The sequence below is a fragment of the Sylvia atricapilla genome, chromosome 31 (genome assembly GCF_009819655.1).
Source record: "Sylvia atricapilla isolate bSylAtr1 chromosome 31, bSylAtr1.pri, whole genome shotgun sequence".
NCBI lineage: Eukaryota > Metazoa > Chordata > Aves > Passeriformes > Sylviidae > Sylvia > Sylvia atricapilla.
The window spans coordinates 275,732-291,701 of record NC_089170.1 but is presented as its reverse complement, the minus strand read 5'-3'; the positions used below and the strand labels follow the sequence as shown (position 1 = coordinate 291,701).

The 15,970-nt window shown below is 49.2% G+C and overlaps 2 protein-coding genes across 2 annotated transcripts in view; both read right to left on the bottom strand.

Moving 5' to 3' along the window:
- LOC136373105 (uncharacterized) overlaps positions 1 to 15,970 on the bottom strand; it is a 90,001-nt gene that overhangs the window by 68,842 nt on the left and 5,189 nt on the right. The window lies entirely within an intron of this gene.
- On the bottom strand, positions 1,813 to 15,681 carry LOC136373093 (class II histocompatibility antigen, B-L beta chain-like). Its single transcript, XM_066338033.1, has 5 exons — positions 15,645 to 15,681; positions 3,513 to 3,640; positions 2,596 to 2,878; positions 1,922 to 2,028; positions 1,813 to 1,821 (listed from the first exon to the last, which is right to left on the bottom strand). Exons 1-5 carry the CDS (start codon positions 15,679 to 15,681, stop codon positions 1,813 to 1,815), a joined length of 564 nt encoding a protein of 187 aa, XP_066194130.1.

Below are 15,970 nucleotides of genomic sequence, written 5' to 3'. Positions count from 1 at the left end.
TGCTTGTCTTTGATTGTTTGTTGTCTGACTGTTGCCCAGTCTGTTAGAGAGAGATGCTGAGTCGTTCTCGGAGGGTGCCTTGACTCAGGCAGAGGTGGGTGGTGTACCTGGTCAGGGCACATGAAGTCTCTTTCCCAGTTTGAGTCTGCTATATCTAAGAGAGATTAATCCGAAACATTGTCCGAAACAATATCCTTGGTGCCTCCTCTCTGATCCATAACAGTTCTCTGGTGTCTTCCATCAATGCCTTGTCCAGGTGTCGTGTCATGTTCCTTCCCCTCCTCATCCCCCTCCTTGTTGACACATTATTGTTACGGTCCATATCCAGTGCCAGGGTTGGGAGGGTGGGAGCAGGTGCAGGGGGTGTGATGAGACGGTTTGGGTGGCGTGGGGGGCGATCACAGCTGCAGGCACAGTCAGCAGGATGGCGTGGGGCCAGCAGGATGGCGTGGGGCCAGCAGGATGGCGTGGGGCCGGCAGGATGGTGTGGGGCCAGCAGGTTGGTGTGGGGCCAGCAGGTTGGTGTGGGGCCAGCAGGATGGCGTGGTTCAGCGCTGGAGTAACGTGACTCAGATGTGCCGGGCCCTTTCTGCATTCAGGGGATTCACGTGGTGCGACAACGGCGGCACTGACTACTGGAGATGTTCTTGGCCATGCTCTGAGGCGTGGTATGGGCTGGGTGGTGGGTCAGGGCGCACAGCAACTTCCGCACGGTCCCTTGTGTGCTGAGCATGCATGGTGGCTGCCGAGGTGTCCCCATTAACTTGGGATTTTTATCCATAAACCATAAATGCATATTCATATCTTTATCTATAGGTTTTCCAATTAACTAAGAACACAATTCTAAAACATTCTTTCTACACCAATTTAACCCAATCCTGAAAGTACTTAAAACTACAAAAAACTGCAAAGGAAGGTATCAATCCTTACACAAAACCCTATGCATATAGCATATGTATTAACATAAAATTTCTATTCCTATAGCATATCTATTAACATAAAAAGTTCTATTCATATAGGATATCTATTAACCGAAAAGGTTGTATCTCATTCATGAAAATTGTTTCCTGTTCTATCTAGTACTGTGAGCGATGAATTTGTTACGCCTAAAGTCAAGTTACCAGGCCTTAGGGCTCGGGGCTCTGTGCTACCTAGCAAATTCTTAAGGCACTTAGAGTCCATTTACTTAAAACCAAACTCTAAACTTCTACTTCATAATTATGTGGCTTAATATATTTTAATTTCTCTAAAGGCTTTAATTCAACCCCTGTATCTTTCTCTCTCCCTGGGGAACCCAGTGGGGCTTGCACTCCAACATGTCCTCCTCCTTTCTAGTCCCCAGGATGGAGCCAGGGCAGGTCGCACTGGGGCAGCACTGGGCTCTTGGCCCGGCCTGGACGCCGTCCATGAGCCCCCTCCTCAAACGTCCCTGGTGGCTCAGACGGGTCCCTTTTGGAGTTTGCTGGATGCTGTGTTGAGGTTCAGGCGCCTCCCGAGGAGTCCCCAGAGCAGGGTGACACAGAGGGGGACACACGGGGGTCCCCATTCCCGATCTGTCGCAGAGACGGTTCTGCCCCCACCGCCAGTCACCGTCCTCCCACAGGATGCCCCCAAGTCCCTCCCCACTGCTCCTCATAAGTGGGACTACGTCTAACTGGGAAGCTTTATTGGGAACACTGGGAGCAGCTGGGTGGGGACAAAGTGACAGCGGGGCTGGGGGGACACATGAACCCCCCAAAAACATCGTAGGGACAGAGCGGGGGGTCCTGGCTGGGCCCGAGTCCATGGGGAGGGACTGCGGCTGCCAGCAGCTCAGGAGCTCTGTGGGCAGAGAAAAGGGGGTGACACCGGGCTGGGGGGCCCCGGGGGTAGCACATATGCTGCAGGGGAGTGGGACACAACCCCCGGGACCTCCCCTCACCTTCTTGCACAGGTAGAAGCCCAGTCCTGATGCCAGGAAGACCAAGCCCAACACAAAGCCCCTGATCCCCGTCAGCATCTTGCTGTGGGCGGTGTCCAGTGGCATCTCTGGGGGGGCCGCGGGGCTCAGGACCCCCAAAACCTCTCACAGACACCCCAAGGCCCTCTCTGCTGCCTCCTAGTCTCACCCAGTCCACCCAGGAGCCCCTAAAACCTCCTCCCAATCTCTTCCTTGCCTCCTCAGGACCCACCAAAGCCCCTCCTGTCCTTCTCAGGATCACACAACCCCCTCCCAGTTGCCCTCCACTGCCCCAGGATCCCCCCAAACACTCTCCCTGTCCCTTCCCGGACCCTCCGGGACTCACCGAGACTCCTCCCAGTGTCTTCCCAGCACAACCAACCTCATCCCAGGCCCTGCTTTCCAATCCAGAATTCTCCTTCCAGCCCCTCCAGGCTCACTCCAATCCCCCCCAGTTCCACTTAGCACCCCCAAACTCCCTCCCAGTGCCCACCAGCACTCCCGGAACCCCATCCCACCATTCTCTCACCTCCTGCTCAGCCCTTCCACAGCCCCCAGCCCCTCTCCCACTTCCAACCGGGCTCTCTGCAGCTCCCTCTGTGTTCCTCCCAGCACATCCCAGTGCCTCTTGCAGCCCCGCAGTGGCTCCCCCGTACCCCAGTGCCGGCTCAGCGGCTGCTCCAGGCTGACGTGCTCCACCTGGCACGTGTAGGTGACCCCGCGCCGGGGCGGCGTTTCCAGCAGCACCAGCAGCTGGTAGCTCCAGTCCCCGTTGGGGACCACGTCGGTGGCCACCACGTGGCCCGAGAGCTCCTGCTGGCCCTGGAACCACCTCACCTGGATGTGGGCGGGGTAGAAATCCATCACGGAGCACAGCAGGCCTCTGGCGCCGGGCCGAGAGCTCGAGGGCACCAGCGAGATGGAAACGCTGGGGGGGCACTGGGAGAGAGCGGGGACACACTGGGATCAGCTGGGGGCAACTGAGAGAGAAAGGGAAGAGGCGGTGTGGGCTTGAGAGGGATTTGGAACAGACTGGGAATGGAGTGGGAGCGACTGGGAATGGACTGGGAATGGACTGAGAGGAACTGGGAATGAAGTGCGCGGCGCTGGGAGGCCGAGTCCAGCGGGGGGCACTCGGCTCTGCGGGTCTGCCTGGCAACAGATGAGTCATCAGAGTCTCGCGCTCTGATTGGCTAGAGGGCGTGTGCTCCACGTTGGCCGCGATGGACACGCGAGGGGGCGCCGGGAGGGACTGGGATGGACTGGGATAAACTGGGAGAGCCACGGGTGTCCCTGGGAGGGACAGGAGGCCCCGGGGACGGACCCAAAGAGGGCTGACGGCTCTGGGGTGATTCCCAGGGAGGGTTTTGAGGTTTTCCAGGGTCACTGCCTGGGCAGGGCCTGAGGGGACACGCTCTGCCCCACGCTCACCTCTGCGCTCCAAGCTGAACGGGGCATAAATCATGCAGTTTTGCCGGCAACAACTGTCCCCAAAACCCCGTATGTATTCCATCCATTTTGGGTCGCTGTTCCAGTGACGGGCACACTTCTCTCCCCAGGGCGTATAGCCCACGAAATGCCCCACGTCGCTGTCGAATATCGCGTACTGCTCCCGGTTGTAGATGTGCTTCTCTACGAACCTCACCTTCTCCGTGCCGTTAATGAAGTGACACTCGGCCTTATGCACCTCCTGGAACACCCCTGAGTGTGCAGGACACAGGTCAGGAGGCGCCCCGTCAGCACCCCCCAGCACCCCCAGAGCTCCGGGGGCCACCCCGGATCCCCAATCCTCACCCCCTGTGCCCACGGCCGCCACGGGACCCTCCTGCCCGCGCTGCCGCTTCCTCTTTCCCACCCTTCCCCCCACTTCCCCTTTCACATCCTATCCTTTCCCCTTCCGTCTCCAGCGGATCTCCAAATCACTTTTGGGGTGCCATTCCTGCTTTTTCCCACTTTCCCAACCTTTTAAACACAATATCCCCAATTCCCAGCCCCTTCCCACTCAGTTTTGATGTCCCACCCTCCCCTTTTCCCCACTTTCTCACCCTCTCCCACCCCTTCCTCACCCTTCCCCGACCCTCAGCCCCTGCCGCTCTTCCTTTGGGGGATTCCCTCCTCCTCCCCCGGTTCCATTCCGGGCTCCCCTCGCCCCCTTTTTCCCCTTCTCCCCCCCCCCCCGCCCCGTCCCACCGCCTCTCGCCCCTGACTGACTCGTACACTGCTCCTCTTCCAAGGGTCAAGTTCCCATCCCTTAAACAATACAGTTTTCTTCATTGTTTGGCAACCTGCCCAAACATGGATCAAATGTGGCAGGGCCTTGGACAGGGCTCTGGTCCCTGACACAGTCCTTCGGGGAACATCCCATTCCTCAAATTCTCCTTTGGTGGTCAAGAGCCTCCTAAAACCCCTTTCTTCCCTTGAATGTATTCCAGCTAGCTTCTTAACAGAACTGAGACATTAATTTTAAAGAATTAAAGAGTTTAGTTAAACTAGATATTGTTGAGGTAAACTTCCCTTTGTTAACAGAAGCCTTTAAGGAACTGATAAATCAGGAGGCCCGTCAACTTAATCAATAGACTCCAAGAACACAGTGGAATCATAAATCAGATAGTCTTGAGAAAACAGGATCCTGGTGTCACCAACACTAAAAGGTTAAAAAGTCTAAGCGAGGAAGACCCATCTTACTTCATCATTTTGAGACTCCACTCCATAAGAAGGACCCATTTCAAAGAACAAACTACACATTGCTTAATTGCTTTTTGGCTAATTACCATACGAAGCGGGGAATGGGATGGACCAGAGTTATGACTCTGCATTTGTGTTTTGGGTATTCAACACTCTTGTACATAAAAAGACCCTGTGATCATCTGTAAATTGCGGTGTGTATTTGGGAGCCATCCCGCACGCTGCCCAGCGTCGTGATAAACACACACTTTGTAACTTCAAACTGTTAGAGAGTCTTTGTCCGTCATAGTTGGATATCAGTATTAGATCAATATCCATATTTTTAATAAATCAGAACCACTCTCTTTATTTTCAAGGCTAAGATAGAACTTGCACACATGAATTCCTGCAATGGGAGAATACAGGATTCAGCACTGTCTGTTAAAGCTAAAGGAATTTCCAAGATTTAGTCCTATTTGTGACACTTGAACATTTTCCCAGTGCCTTTCCTTCCTTTCCTTGGAATCAAACACAAGTGTTTTGTCCATATGTCCTGCAGTGCTCTTGCTGAATGAAGCTACATTGGGCCTTTTTTCAGAAATTAATGAAGAAAACACAGATTGCCTCCCCAAACCCTTCTGCAGCCTTCCAAACCAGTGCACTACTCAAGCACAACCCTGAGGCACAGCCCGGATCGCCCCTGTCCCAGCAGCTCAGAGCTGCACTGCACAGTGCTTGCTGTGTGCCAGACAGCAGAAAGCATCAGGGCCTGGTGCCCCTGGATATTTCTGCTGAAAGGAAAGCTGTGTGCTAGTGGCTTTCCAAACAATTCGATGGGTGAAGGTCTGGCTGTTAACAGCTCTGAAATGGCTCCTACTGTCTCTACTGACTTTGGGCAGGAGGTTTGTTGCAGAGCTCAGACAGTTTGGCTCCTGAGATAGACAAGGGTCTGCAGGAGCCTGAACTTGGGAACTTGGGGCTAAACCAGGAGGTTCAAGGCGGGGAATATGTGGAAGGCAGTTGGGGAAGGCTGAACCTTCCTGGAACCTCAGCCAGTGGGGAAAGGAAGGGGCAACATGCGGCAGGGAATTTGGGATAAAAGGAGGATGTGTCTTTGGAAACCTCAAGAGAGAAAACCCTGTGGGCGTGTGCCCCGGTGGACTCCATCCCTTTATTCTAATAAAGTTGAAGGGAGTCCTCTGTCTCCATTTTGGACATAACCCTCTGGTGTTAGTGGATTTTCCTGACAACTGGGGGCCCAGTGTGGGATCTTCCCACCATCCGGGGACAACACAGAGCAAGAGGAGCTGAAGGTGCCTCACCCAGTTTGGGTGACCAGCTCCCTTAGGTACTGGCCAGCAATAGATGGGGTGCCCAAGACTGTCCAGGAGACAGATGAGAGGTGGGCCAGGGGGGCCTGCTAAGTGTCCATAGGAAAGCACCACTGGACATGGATGCATAGAGGGAGCCGTAGAGGAAAGTTGAGAAGGGTCTCAGCAAATCTGGGTGAATGAGTACAACTTTGGGGACTAGGGCAACACCCAGGGTGGGCAACAAAGGAAACTCGAAAAAGGGGTCTCCACTTTAGGATGATCCCAAAATACTTGGAAAGGGTCTTTCAGGAGAATGTTGAGATGGTTTGCACAATTTCCCAGAGTTAGTTAAAAGGATATGGGCATCCAGAGCAGGCAATAGGAGGCACCAAGAAAGGGTTTTAGCAACCCATGCCCAAATGGGGCAATATGGTGCTGTTTTGGGAAAGGATTGGTCGAAGGGCAGTGTGGAGAATATGGTTAAGGCAAATAGCAGCAGGAGGCTTTGTGATAAGGAAAGACTGAGAAGTTCTCTGCCTTATCTTCAAAATCTGCAGTCCAATACACAGCCAGCTGCAAGTCTTTTGTGTTCCCAGCTTCCAGGAGAGGGAAAACAGGGAAGTATTCCTCCTACACCCCCAGCCCTCCCCAGATCATTATGGAAGCAGGGTGGAGGATTTGGGTTTTGTAAGGGGGTTCCTCTCAGTGAGGAGTGCCGAGGCTGAGAGCAAGAGTGTGGGACTGGCAGCACGGGCTGGGGACTTGTGGGAGGGGTGCAGGAGTGAGCTGAGGCCATGGGACAGCCAGAGCTGAGCTCCAGGAGGTGCCCAAGGCCACAGCCTGGGAGGGGAAGGGGCTGCAGTGGCCCCCGGCTCCAGTAAGCCCTGGGCACCTGCCCGTCCCTGTGGCACCGTTGGCTGTGCCCCATGGGCTGAGCTGGCACCTGGTGCTTTACAGAGCTTGTGGTGCAGGGAGAGTGGCCCAGGGCCCAGATGGGTGTGCTGGGGGGGCTGGGCTGGACACTGCCACTGGACGGGGATTGGCCTTGACAGGCAGTGTGAGGTGCAGCAACTAGCAGTAGAAGAGAGAATGGCAATAGAAGAGAGAATGTGTCACCAAAGCTTGGCCTGATACATGAAGGAATTTTGTTTGGGTCACAAGGGAATCATGAGGGGAACAAGGGATTTTAAGCTGTGGGAGAATGAGTACCTGTAGAGGAGTGGCTATCTAAGAGGGGTCATGTAAACACTCTGCAGCTGGATAGCTTCAAGATACATAATCAACTCTTATCTTTATAGCAGCCCTTATCCTTAGACAGAGATATTGTGTCTCTGGGGTCTCAGGGATGTAACTTCTGGGTAATATCAAATGTGTAGCAGAAGCCATAGGAATGCAGAAGTGGGAGTTAATTTCGTGCTTCTTCATTTAACCAATAGTATGCTTACTTTTAGTTTTATGCATGAGCTTATTAGGTGTGCTTTAAATTCTGTAAACGCTTCTAATAAACTGAGTCTTGCTGATTCAGTCGTATCGATTGTGGCATTTCTCCTGCCAACCGTGACAAGTACTCACAAGAAGTAGCCGAGGTGTTGCCTCAAGTTTGCCTGTTTTTCACTTTTTGCATTTTGTTCTCATGCAGCTTCAAGTAAACTATGTATATTATTAGAATTGTTTACATTCTTCCTCTCTAGGAGGAGAATGATGATTGATGGTGGTGGTCACCAACGAGGTTGAAGAGGTGGCTACCTGTGTAGCCAATCTTGGCCTGTCTGTAAATTTGTATATATATGGAGTCAGAAAAATAAAGGAGAGGCTTTCCTGCTTGACCTCCTGCTGGCCTGCGTCGTCCTTTCGTGCTCCTAACAGCAGCCGCAAGTGTGACCCTCTGTCACAAGTGTGACCTCGACGGTGGGAAAGGAATTCAGCCGTCTGTGTCTGAGGTCACACCGAGGGGCTAGAGGAAGGTCAGAAGAATTCCTTGGATGAATTGGTTAGAAAGAGATGAAAGAAGGGATGAGGAAAAGGTAAAGACAGAGGCAAGAATAATGGCAATGTTTACAGCACTTGACAGGAAAAAGTGCAGGGAGCACCAGGAGCACAGGGAAGGGGATGGCCAACAGGGCAGCAACTGGGAAAGAATGAAACATTAGAAATGGGTTGTTCAGGGTGTCAGGATCTCCTATTGTAATTTGAATTTCATGCCAAAGGGAGAACAATTGTTCTTTTCATAAGAGGGAAAGGTGTGTGTTAATTTGAGTTTTGCCGGCAAATGAAAGTAACACCGGGACACCCATGAGGTTTGCTGAATGTGTCAGACGGGTTTAAGAAGCATGAGTTTCAGATTATTCCTAGTTGTAATTGGCTGGGAAGGAATTTGATGACTGGAGTTGAGAACACAAGTTAGTGCTGAAAGGGGTAATGGGGAGGCTAACAGTGGTGCGAATGCTGGGGTGAACCCAGAGGTGTGGCAGTCCCAGGGAAAGATGGAAAATTGGATACAGAGGGTCTCCATATGACTCTGAAGAGATCTGGACAACTGGTGGCTAAAAAGCAACACCCTCTTTCAAGGGAAGAAAAGAAGGGCTTGAAGCCTGTTGCTGAACTAAAGGTGGGTCTTTTGGAATTGTGTCTGTCCCCCTGTAACACTCCTGTCCTGTCAGTTATAGTGCAGGACCTGAGAATAGCAGGTGAAACTACCAAACTCAGGCACTCCATGATCTTAGATCCTTGTGCCATCTTGAGTCGGGTTCCCTCCTCACACTGGTGCTCAGCACTTTATTTAAGGGATACTTTCCTAGGATGCCCTCTTACAGAGCATAGTAAACAACATTTTGCCTTTGGGTGGTGTCCTGGTTTGGGGCAAATTTGGGAGGAAACCTCCAAATGGGGCCCCTTTAGAAAGCAAACCCAAAGGGTCCCTCCCCGATTGGTCTGGGAAAAATCTCCATAGAGAAAAGTGGAAAAAAATTATTTAACAAAGTGCCCACAAGCATAGAAAATTAATAATATGAATCAATAAAACTTCTCATTCTGAAGTGAGATGGCAAATTGAAAAACTCCTTGCCATGGGTGTAGCTCAGCTCGCTCAGTCTCTTATCAGTCTCTCCAGTGCTGGAAAATGCCATCCTGGGCCTGGTGGGCTGCAGGTGTGAGCTCCCAGTGCTCTTCTGGGTTTTTCAGTCCAGGACAGGTTTAAACAGTCCCAAGAAAAAGCGAAAAAAACAGTCCAGGGAACTTCTCTGCTGCAGCTAGCTAAAAACTAACTAAAACCAAAGAAGATCTCTGTCCCACTGTCTGCCCATGCTGCAGACAACACAGTCCAGGAGAGGAATGTGGAGGAGTGAGTGCAGTGTCTGAAAACAAACTCCGTGCTTCTTCTTTTCCCCTCTTTGCCCTCAGAACCAGTCTTAAAGGTACAGAATTTAATATACAGCATAAACAGAACAGACAGTTGGGGATACAAGCATCAAAAACTCACCCTAGGACATTCCACCCTTTATCCCCATATTGTCAGTTTACTATCAAATCTAATATATATTCTAACTCTACACACACGTTATACACACATACATTATACAGCTGTATACAGACAATGGCAGTGGCATTCAGCAAACACTGATATTTACACATGGTTCTCACCCAACAATCAGACCTCCCTGAGGTACACATTGTGCTTTTCCATCTTTCTGCATTATCCACCGTGTGCAACCTGGTCCTTGAGCAAAGACAACCCTATGGATGGGTTTGTCTGTACTCGAGGCAGAATTGATCCAAACTGTCTTCCCTAACAAACCTCTCACATGTATCACTGGGACCTTATCTCCATTTCTGTATGCAAGGGCTCAGATTGGGCCAGGCCTACTCAGTTGGTGCTTCCGCCCAGTTGTGAATTAAAACCAGCACATCTTTTGGTGGAGAATATGGGCATGTGATGAAAACTGTGAGATAAGATTGACTGGGAGAATCTAAAGGCAAAGCAAGTATTAGCCAATAAGTTGAGTTATACTGAATATCTAAGGGTGGAGTAGTTTTTTTGTTTTAAGTAGCTAAGAATTGTATGTTGAATGTAATTTTGATAATGATTTTTGATCTGATGTGTGTTCACACTAGGGAGGGGGTGGTGGGAGAGGAAAGCCCAGCCTGCTGGAGAGATCATGCAGCTGAGAGCAAAGGCGGCTCTGCAGCCAGCCAAGTTGCCCTGCAGCAGCCAGAACCCCGAGACTCTGGCCCAGCCCAGTCAGGCCTGACCCTTCCACCTTCGGCCACCGCTGGGAAGAGCCATCATGCCCACTGTAGACCTGGGAGACATGTTAACTCTGGCCTTGACAGATGAGACTTACAAAAGCACTGGCCCTTCCCTGAGTGAGAACAGACAAAGTGATTGAACCACAGAGAGGCACTGCATGAGATGGAAGTCAATGAAGAGAGTGTAAAAGTCCTAAGTTAGAAGAAGATTAAAGAGTTGCCTAGTTTGGCTGGACTTCTCTTATGAGGCCATGGAGAATGGACTAAAATTTCCCTGTGACATATAGAATGCTTTTTTAGGGGGATGAAAAGTTCTAGTCATAGATGTGGACTGATATAATTGATTTTTAATGGAGAATCTTGAACAGAGGAAGATGAAGCGCTATGAAGCCCTTTGCTCCCAGGGAAGAAGAGACCTCTGCTCCATGAGATGAGGATGATTTTGGAGATAGAAGAAGAGAACCTTTTCTTTATACTAGAAGGGGCATACTTAAATGGTACCCTAAATAAGCTGACATGACCCTGTCCAGGGTGACTTTATGATGCTTATATCCCCAGTCGTCTGTGCTCTGTGTGCTGTATATTGAGTTCTGTGCCTTTAAGACTGGTTCTGAGAGCAAAGCAGGGAAAGAAGAAGCGCACAGTTCGAAAAACACCGTTCACTCCTCTGCATTTTTTTCCTTTCTCGTTATGGTGTTGTTCATCAGATGAATGGACAGCTGCCAGACAGAGAGATCCTTTTGCTTTTAGTTAGTTTAGCTAGCTGAGGCAAAGAAGCTTCCTGGACTGTTTCATTCCCTTTTTCTTGGGACTGTTTTAACCTGTCCTGGACTGAAAAACCCAGATGACCACCGGGGGCTGGCACCTGCGGCCCACCAGGGCCAGGACCTCCAGAGGGACAAATAAGGGACTGAGCGAGAGCTGAGTTACACCCATGGCAAGGAGTTTCTCAATTTGCCATTTCACTCCTGAACGAGAGGTTTTGTTGTTTCATATTATTAAGTTTCTATGTTTGTAGGCACTTTATTTAAAGTTCAATAAATTGTTTTATCTACTTTTCTCCGAGGAAGTTCGTTTCCTGGACTGGCAGGGGAGAGGGGCCATTTGGGTTTCTCTCAAGAGGAACTCTGTTTCAGAGATTTTCTCCCAAATTTGCCCTAAACTAGGACAGATGTATATCGTGTATATTGTGAAAACTCACTAAAGCAAGTCTTAGGTATTGTGAAAACCCAAAAAAGCAGAACCTGTGACTTAAGAAATCAGTAAGAACCAGGTTCCTGGTTTTGGTCAGGACAAACTGACCTGAGAATTAGCCAAAACTCCACTGTACCTGCCCAGAGATGGATATCAAACAGCAAACAACTGAGGAAGACTTCTTACTTCATCAGAAAATCCCTGCCCGTGACCACCAGCAGGCATGGCACCACAGAAGACTAATTATAAGTGCAAGGAGGCGGAGAGTGGGAGGGGAATAGGCAGGAGGGGAGGTCTGGTTTTGTAGAATCTAAGGGTATTTAAACCTTAAACCTGTCTCGACCAGATACACATGTATGGTGGAAAATCCCCAATGAGTCCCAGCTGGAAATAAAACATACCCGCTTTACAATTTTAACTCTAAGGTCTCTATTCCACAACACAAGGGTTTGCTGTCTCCGAGAGGCCCCCTCAGAGGGTGATTGCTGATCACAGCCCACGGTGGCCCAGGAGAGCTCAAAGGGTCTCCTTTTGGACATCTTGTTGGGGTTGAGCTTCTTTTTTGTTCTCTTTCCTTTTTCTTTACTTGTTACCAATTGAATTTTTTTCCCATTGTGTTGGTAAGTAGCACTGATGGCTGGGTGCTTGAGATGGTGGGTCAGGGAAACTCTCGCTCACTCCATCTGAGCCTTCAGAGAAGAGAGTGCAGCTGTGGCTTGGGGAAAAGAACTCCCTGCTGCTGCAGAAATGCAGCTCACTCCTGTTTCTTCTGCTGTGGGGTGAGCCCCTGCTCCTGGGAGCAGCCACTGAACTGGGACCTGGTTATCTCCTGCCTCACTGAAAGAGGGGACTGTCACCGTGCCGGGAGCAGGGTCTCCGTTGTCCCATCCCGCTGCTTCTTCGGCACTGCTCTGAGTCTTTTATCTGCTCTGCAGCCCACACCCTCTGCCTGCCAAGACCTCCCACGTCCTCAGCCACAGCTCTGGAGTTCCAGATCCATCCCTTCCATCCCTTCAGCCACAGCTCCGGAGCTCCTGATCCATCCCTTCCATCCCTTCAGCCACAGCTCTGGAGTGTCTGATCCATCCCTTCAGCCACAGCTCCGGAGTTCCTGATCCATCCCTTCCCATCTCAGACCAATCCGCCATCACCGCGCGCTCCCCGAGCCCGCCCCACAGCGCCCCCTGCAGCCGCGGAGGATCATCGCACCTGCCCCGCCCACCGGGAGCCAGCAGCGCCCCCTGCCGGCTGTGCCCGGAACTGCACCAAAGGGGAAAGTGCCGCACTCAGGGAAGCTGTTCCTGGGCTCCTGCTTCTGTTTGTTATTAATGCTGGGGCTGGTGTTGTTTGTTTGCTGGTTATACACACCAGTAAAGAACTGTTATTCCTATCCCCATACCTCTGCCTGAGAGCCCCTTAATTTTCTAAATTACTATAATTTGGTAGGAGGAGGGTTACATTCTCCATTCCAAGGGAGGCTCCAGCTTTCCCTGGCAGACACCTGTCTTTCAAACTAAGACAACACCATTCTCTGAATTAGTTATATAAAAGTTAGTTATAATAGCTATAATATAAAAGTTAAGTTATAATAGTCATATTATAAAAGCATTTCAGCACTGTGCAGTCTCTAATATTTCGCTGGGGCCTATGATAAAATATTGACTTATTATGGTGCCATTTCTGTTGGCTATACAGCACACACATAAACTGATAGATTAGGTCATACCAAAAAGCAGCTGAATTACAAATTGCACCGTATCAAAAGCATTGTGATCAATAACAACATGCAAAAGCTGACGCATGAATGCAAAAGCCAATATTTTATTGTCATTCATATTGTCATTTATATTATCATTTATAATTCACCCCTGGCCCTGTGTCCTTGCATGTTCCCAAGTGTTCCTGAGCATCCCTGAGTGTCCCCATTGATGTCACCTTAAGAAGTCCCATCAGGATTTGGGACAGTTTCAATGGAAATTCCCAGAAAATTCCCCAAATTTGTCTCAAACACCGTGTGGGGAGGGGACAAGTGACACCAGCGATGCCCCCGATGGTGTCACCGCCCGATGATGAGAGGTTGCTGTGCCTGCAGCAGCCTCGGGATGTCCTCGATGGCTCTTTGGCACCGCTCAGCCACTGGGGCCATTCTGTGTTGAGTTTCCGGCGTGTCCTCACTGAAGACAACGGCGATGGGTAGTTGTAAAAGCAAAGTCCTTTATTGCACAGATAAATCAGCCTCATGGAGGCCGAGGTTGTCACAGCTCGAGCCAGTAAAGTCCCCATGTCCCCAAGCAGGAGAGGTGGCATCTTATCAGCAGCAGTGTGCAGGAAGCCTTCTAACAGAAAGTTTCATAACATGAAGAACAGAAAGTTTCTGATACAGTCTCACACTTGGCCAGGGTGTAATGAACCCCCTGAGGATGTATCAAGCCTGAGGGTTGCCCTGCAACCTCCCAGAGTGGTTTCAGAATATTTGCCAGAGGGCTCTTCAAGTGCATTTTGTGAAGCAAAGGTTTTAACAAAGAAAGGTTTTAACAGAAGATAATACATTTAACAAAAGATATAATACCAAATGGTATGGAAACAAAAGGCGAGCACAGGTGCCAGAGAAGCCTCTGACCCCTGGCTAAGACACCTTAAAAAGCTCCTGAGCACCTCTGAGCTTGTTCTCAAGTATAGGATGATTAAGGAATGACAATTTGCCTTGCTGCCAATAGAAGCAGCCACAGGTCCTGAGAAACATCTCCAAAGCCCAGCCAGTGTCTCTGTGCTGGCACTGGGCCAATGCCCTTGAGAAGGGCACAGAACTTTCTAGCTCGGCTGCCTTCTGTGTTCAAAGGTAATCTGAAACTCTTTTCCTTAAACAGAATAATTACCTTGGGGGAAGAAAAGTATTCCTACAAGTTTCTAAGTCCCAGGCAGCCACAGCAAAGGTGACAGCACCTGTAGCCTGCACCCCTGAGTCTTACCAATATATATATATATATCTCGTCTTATCAGTAGCAGTTGCAGGTGTTGGGAAAGATGAAAGTTTGACAGGAAAGTTTCACAGCTATGTATACTTAGCAGAAAACTCTCTGAATGTGGAACCTGAGAGCAGAACAGAGGTGGAAGCAAGTTAGGATTAGAAGAATAAAAGATGTATAAATTAAGAATTGCTGAGCCAGCACTACTGGACAAGTAAGAAAGCAAAGGTTAAGTCAAATTGGAAGGAGGTTTTTTTGGCAGAAGCAAAGGATATGTTGACCACAAACAAAGTAGAGGTTTCTACCAAGAAGAAAAAGGTTGTAGGAAAAGCAGAAGACACCATAGGCAAACAAACATGCTGATGCAGCAAGTAGAAAAAAGGTCTAAGAATTTAATTCAACTGCAAGAAAACAGAAAAACAACTTTAAGCTTAAGATGTAACATAATATGGTTAACGATAGTAGTTATGATAGGCTACAGATAATGGCAAGGGTATTGTTTATAATGCTGGTAGGTTTTTATGTATTAAGATGCTCAGCAAAGAAAACAATATAGTGCATTGTAACCAGAGCCAACCTGGCCTCAGGCATGCCTGTAAGCTGTAGCTGGCAGCTTTAGGCTTGGCACTGTCACCCACCACCCAGGACTGCTGTAACATCTTTGATACAATAAACAGCATTTGGAAGAGCCACCTGCTGTCCCACATTTCTGGTTCAGGGTCCTATACATAACATTTGACAGAGCCCCATATTTCCCTTATACAATTCTCTAACAAAGGAATTCTACAATATTACTGGTCCCCAAACATTGGTCTTTGGTTGATCAACAGCTAAGGTTGCATTGCTGAAGGCAAAAAAGATATAAACATGATACCTGATTTAGCTTCATGCTTTTTGATTTAAGGCACTTTTTCATTTTTAATTTCCAAGCACATCTTTCAGAAAATTCCCTTTTTGGTTCTTCCACAAATTTGTTCCGGGACAGGCCAGATATAAGGCACTGAATTATTTTGTCTGCATGCAGCTGTGCAAATTTAAATCTCTTCTGATTCTCTCAAAAATTCCCTCCTACATTCCTCCCTAAGAATAGGAAGATGGGGGCTATTTTCTTCTTTGTGACCCACTGCAACTAAAAATTCAATGGTCTTGTGCTTTGTTTGGAATTCTAAATCATAACACGATGTACACCACGCTTGTGCCAACAGAGCTCTACGACACCAATGATTCCTACACTTTTTACACTAATACAAACCCCAAGGTTCACAGTTCTTGCAAGTGGGACAAAAGATGTCTGCCAGCAGCTACAGTCTCTGTGCAGCTCACGTGTGCGTGCTGCTTCTCTGCTCTTGGGAGTTGTCATCGTGTTCCTGTGCTTGAATTGGCTTCACATTCTCCACTGGAATCCACCTGGGTCTTGTACCAGCAGAAACACAAGCCCTTTGTCCCAGGTTATTAGAGAAAGTGTAGCTTCAATTTGTCCTGATTCTGGATTTTTATTTTCTGAATAAAGAAAATAAAGGATTTTCTTTTAATTTTCCCAGTGTGTACCAATGTAAAGCTGCACTTAAGGATATGATGGATATTTTGTGTTTCTCAAAAAAAACAGGTATTTGGTAAAATCTGCTTCCTATAATTGCAAACTTTGCAAT

Excerpts from the sequence above, each read along its gene's own strand:
- LOC136373093 (XM_066338033.1), bottom strand. The coding sequence starts at position 15,681 with ATGACAACTCCCAAGAGCAGAGAAGCAGCACGCACAC. Across the intron at positions 2,879-3,512 it reads ACAGCGACGTGGGGCATTTC|TGCCCCCCCAGCGTTTCCAT; the intron begins GTGGGCTATACG and ends GCTCTCTCCCAG. Across the intron at positions 2,029-2,595 it reads GCCGCTGAGCCGGCACTGGG|AGATGCCACTGGACACCGCC; the intron begins GTACGGGGGAGC and ends CGGCCCCCCCAG.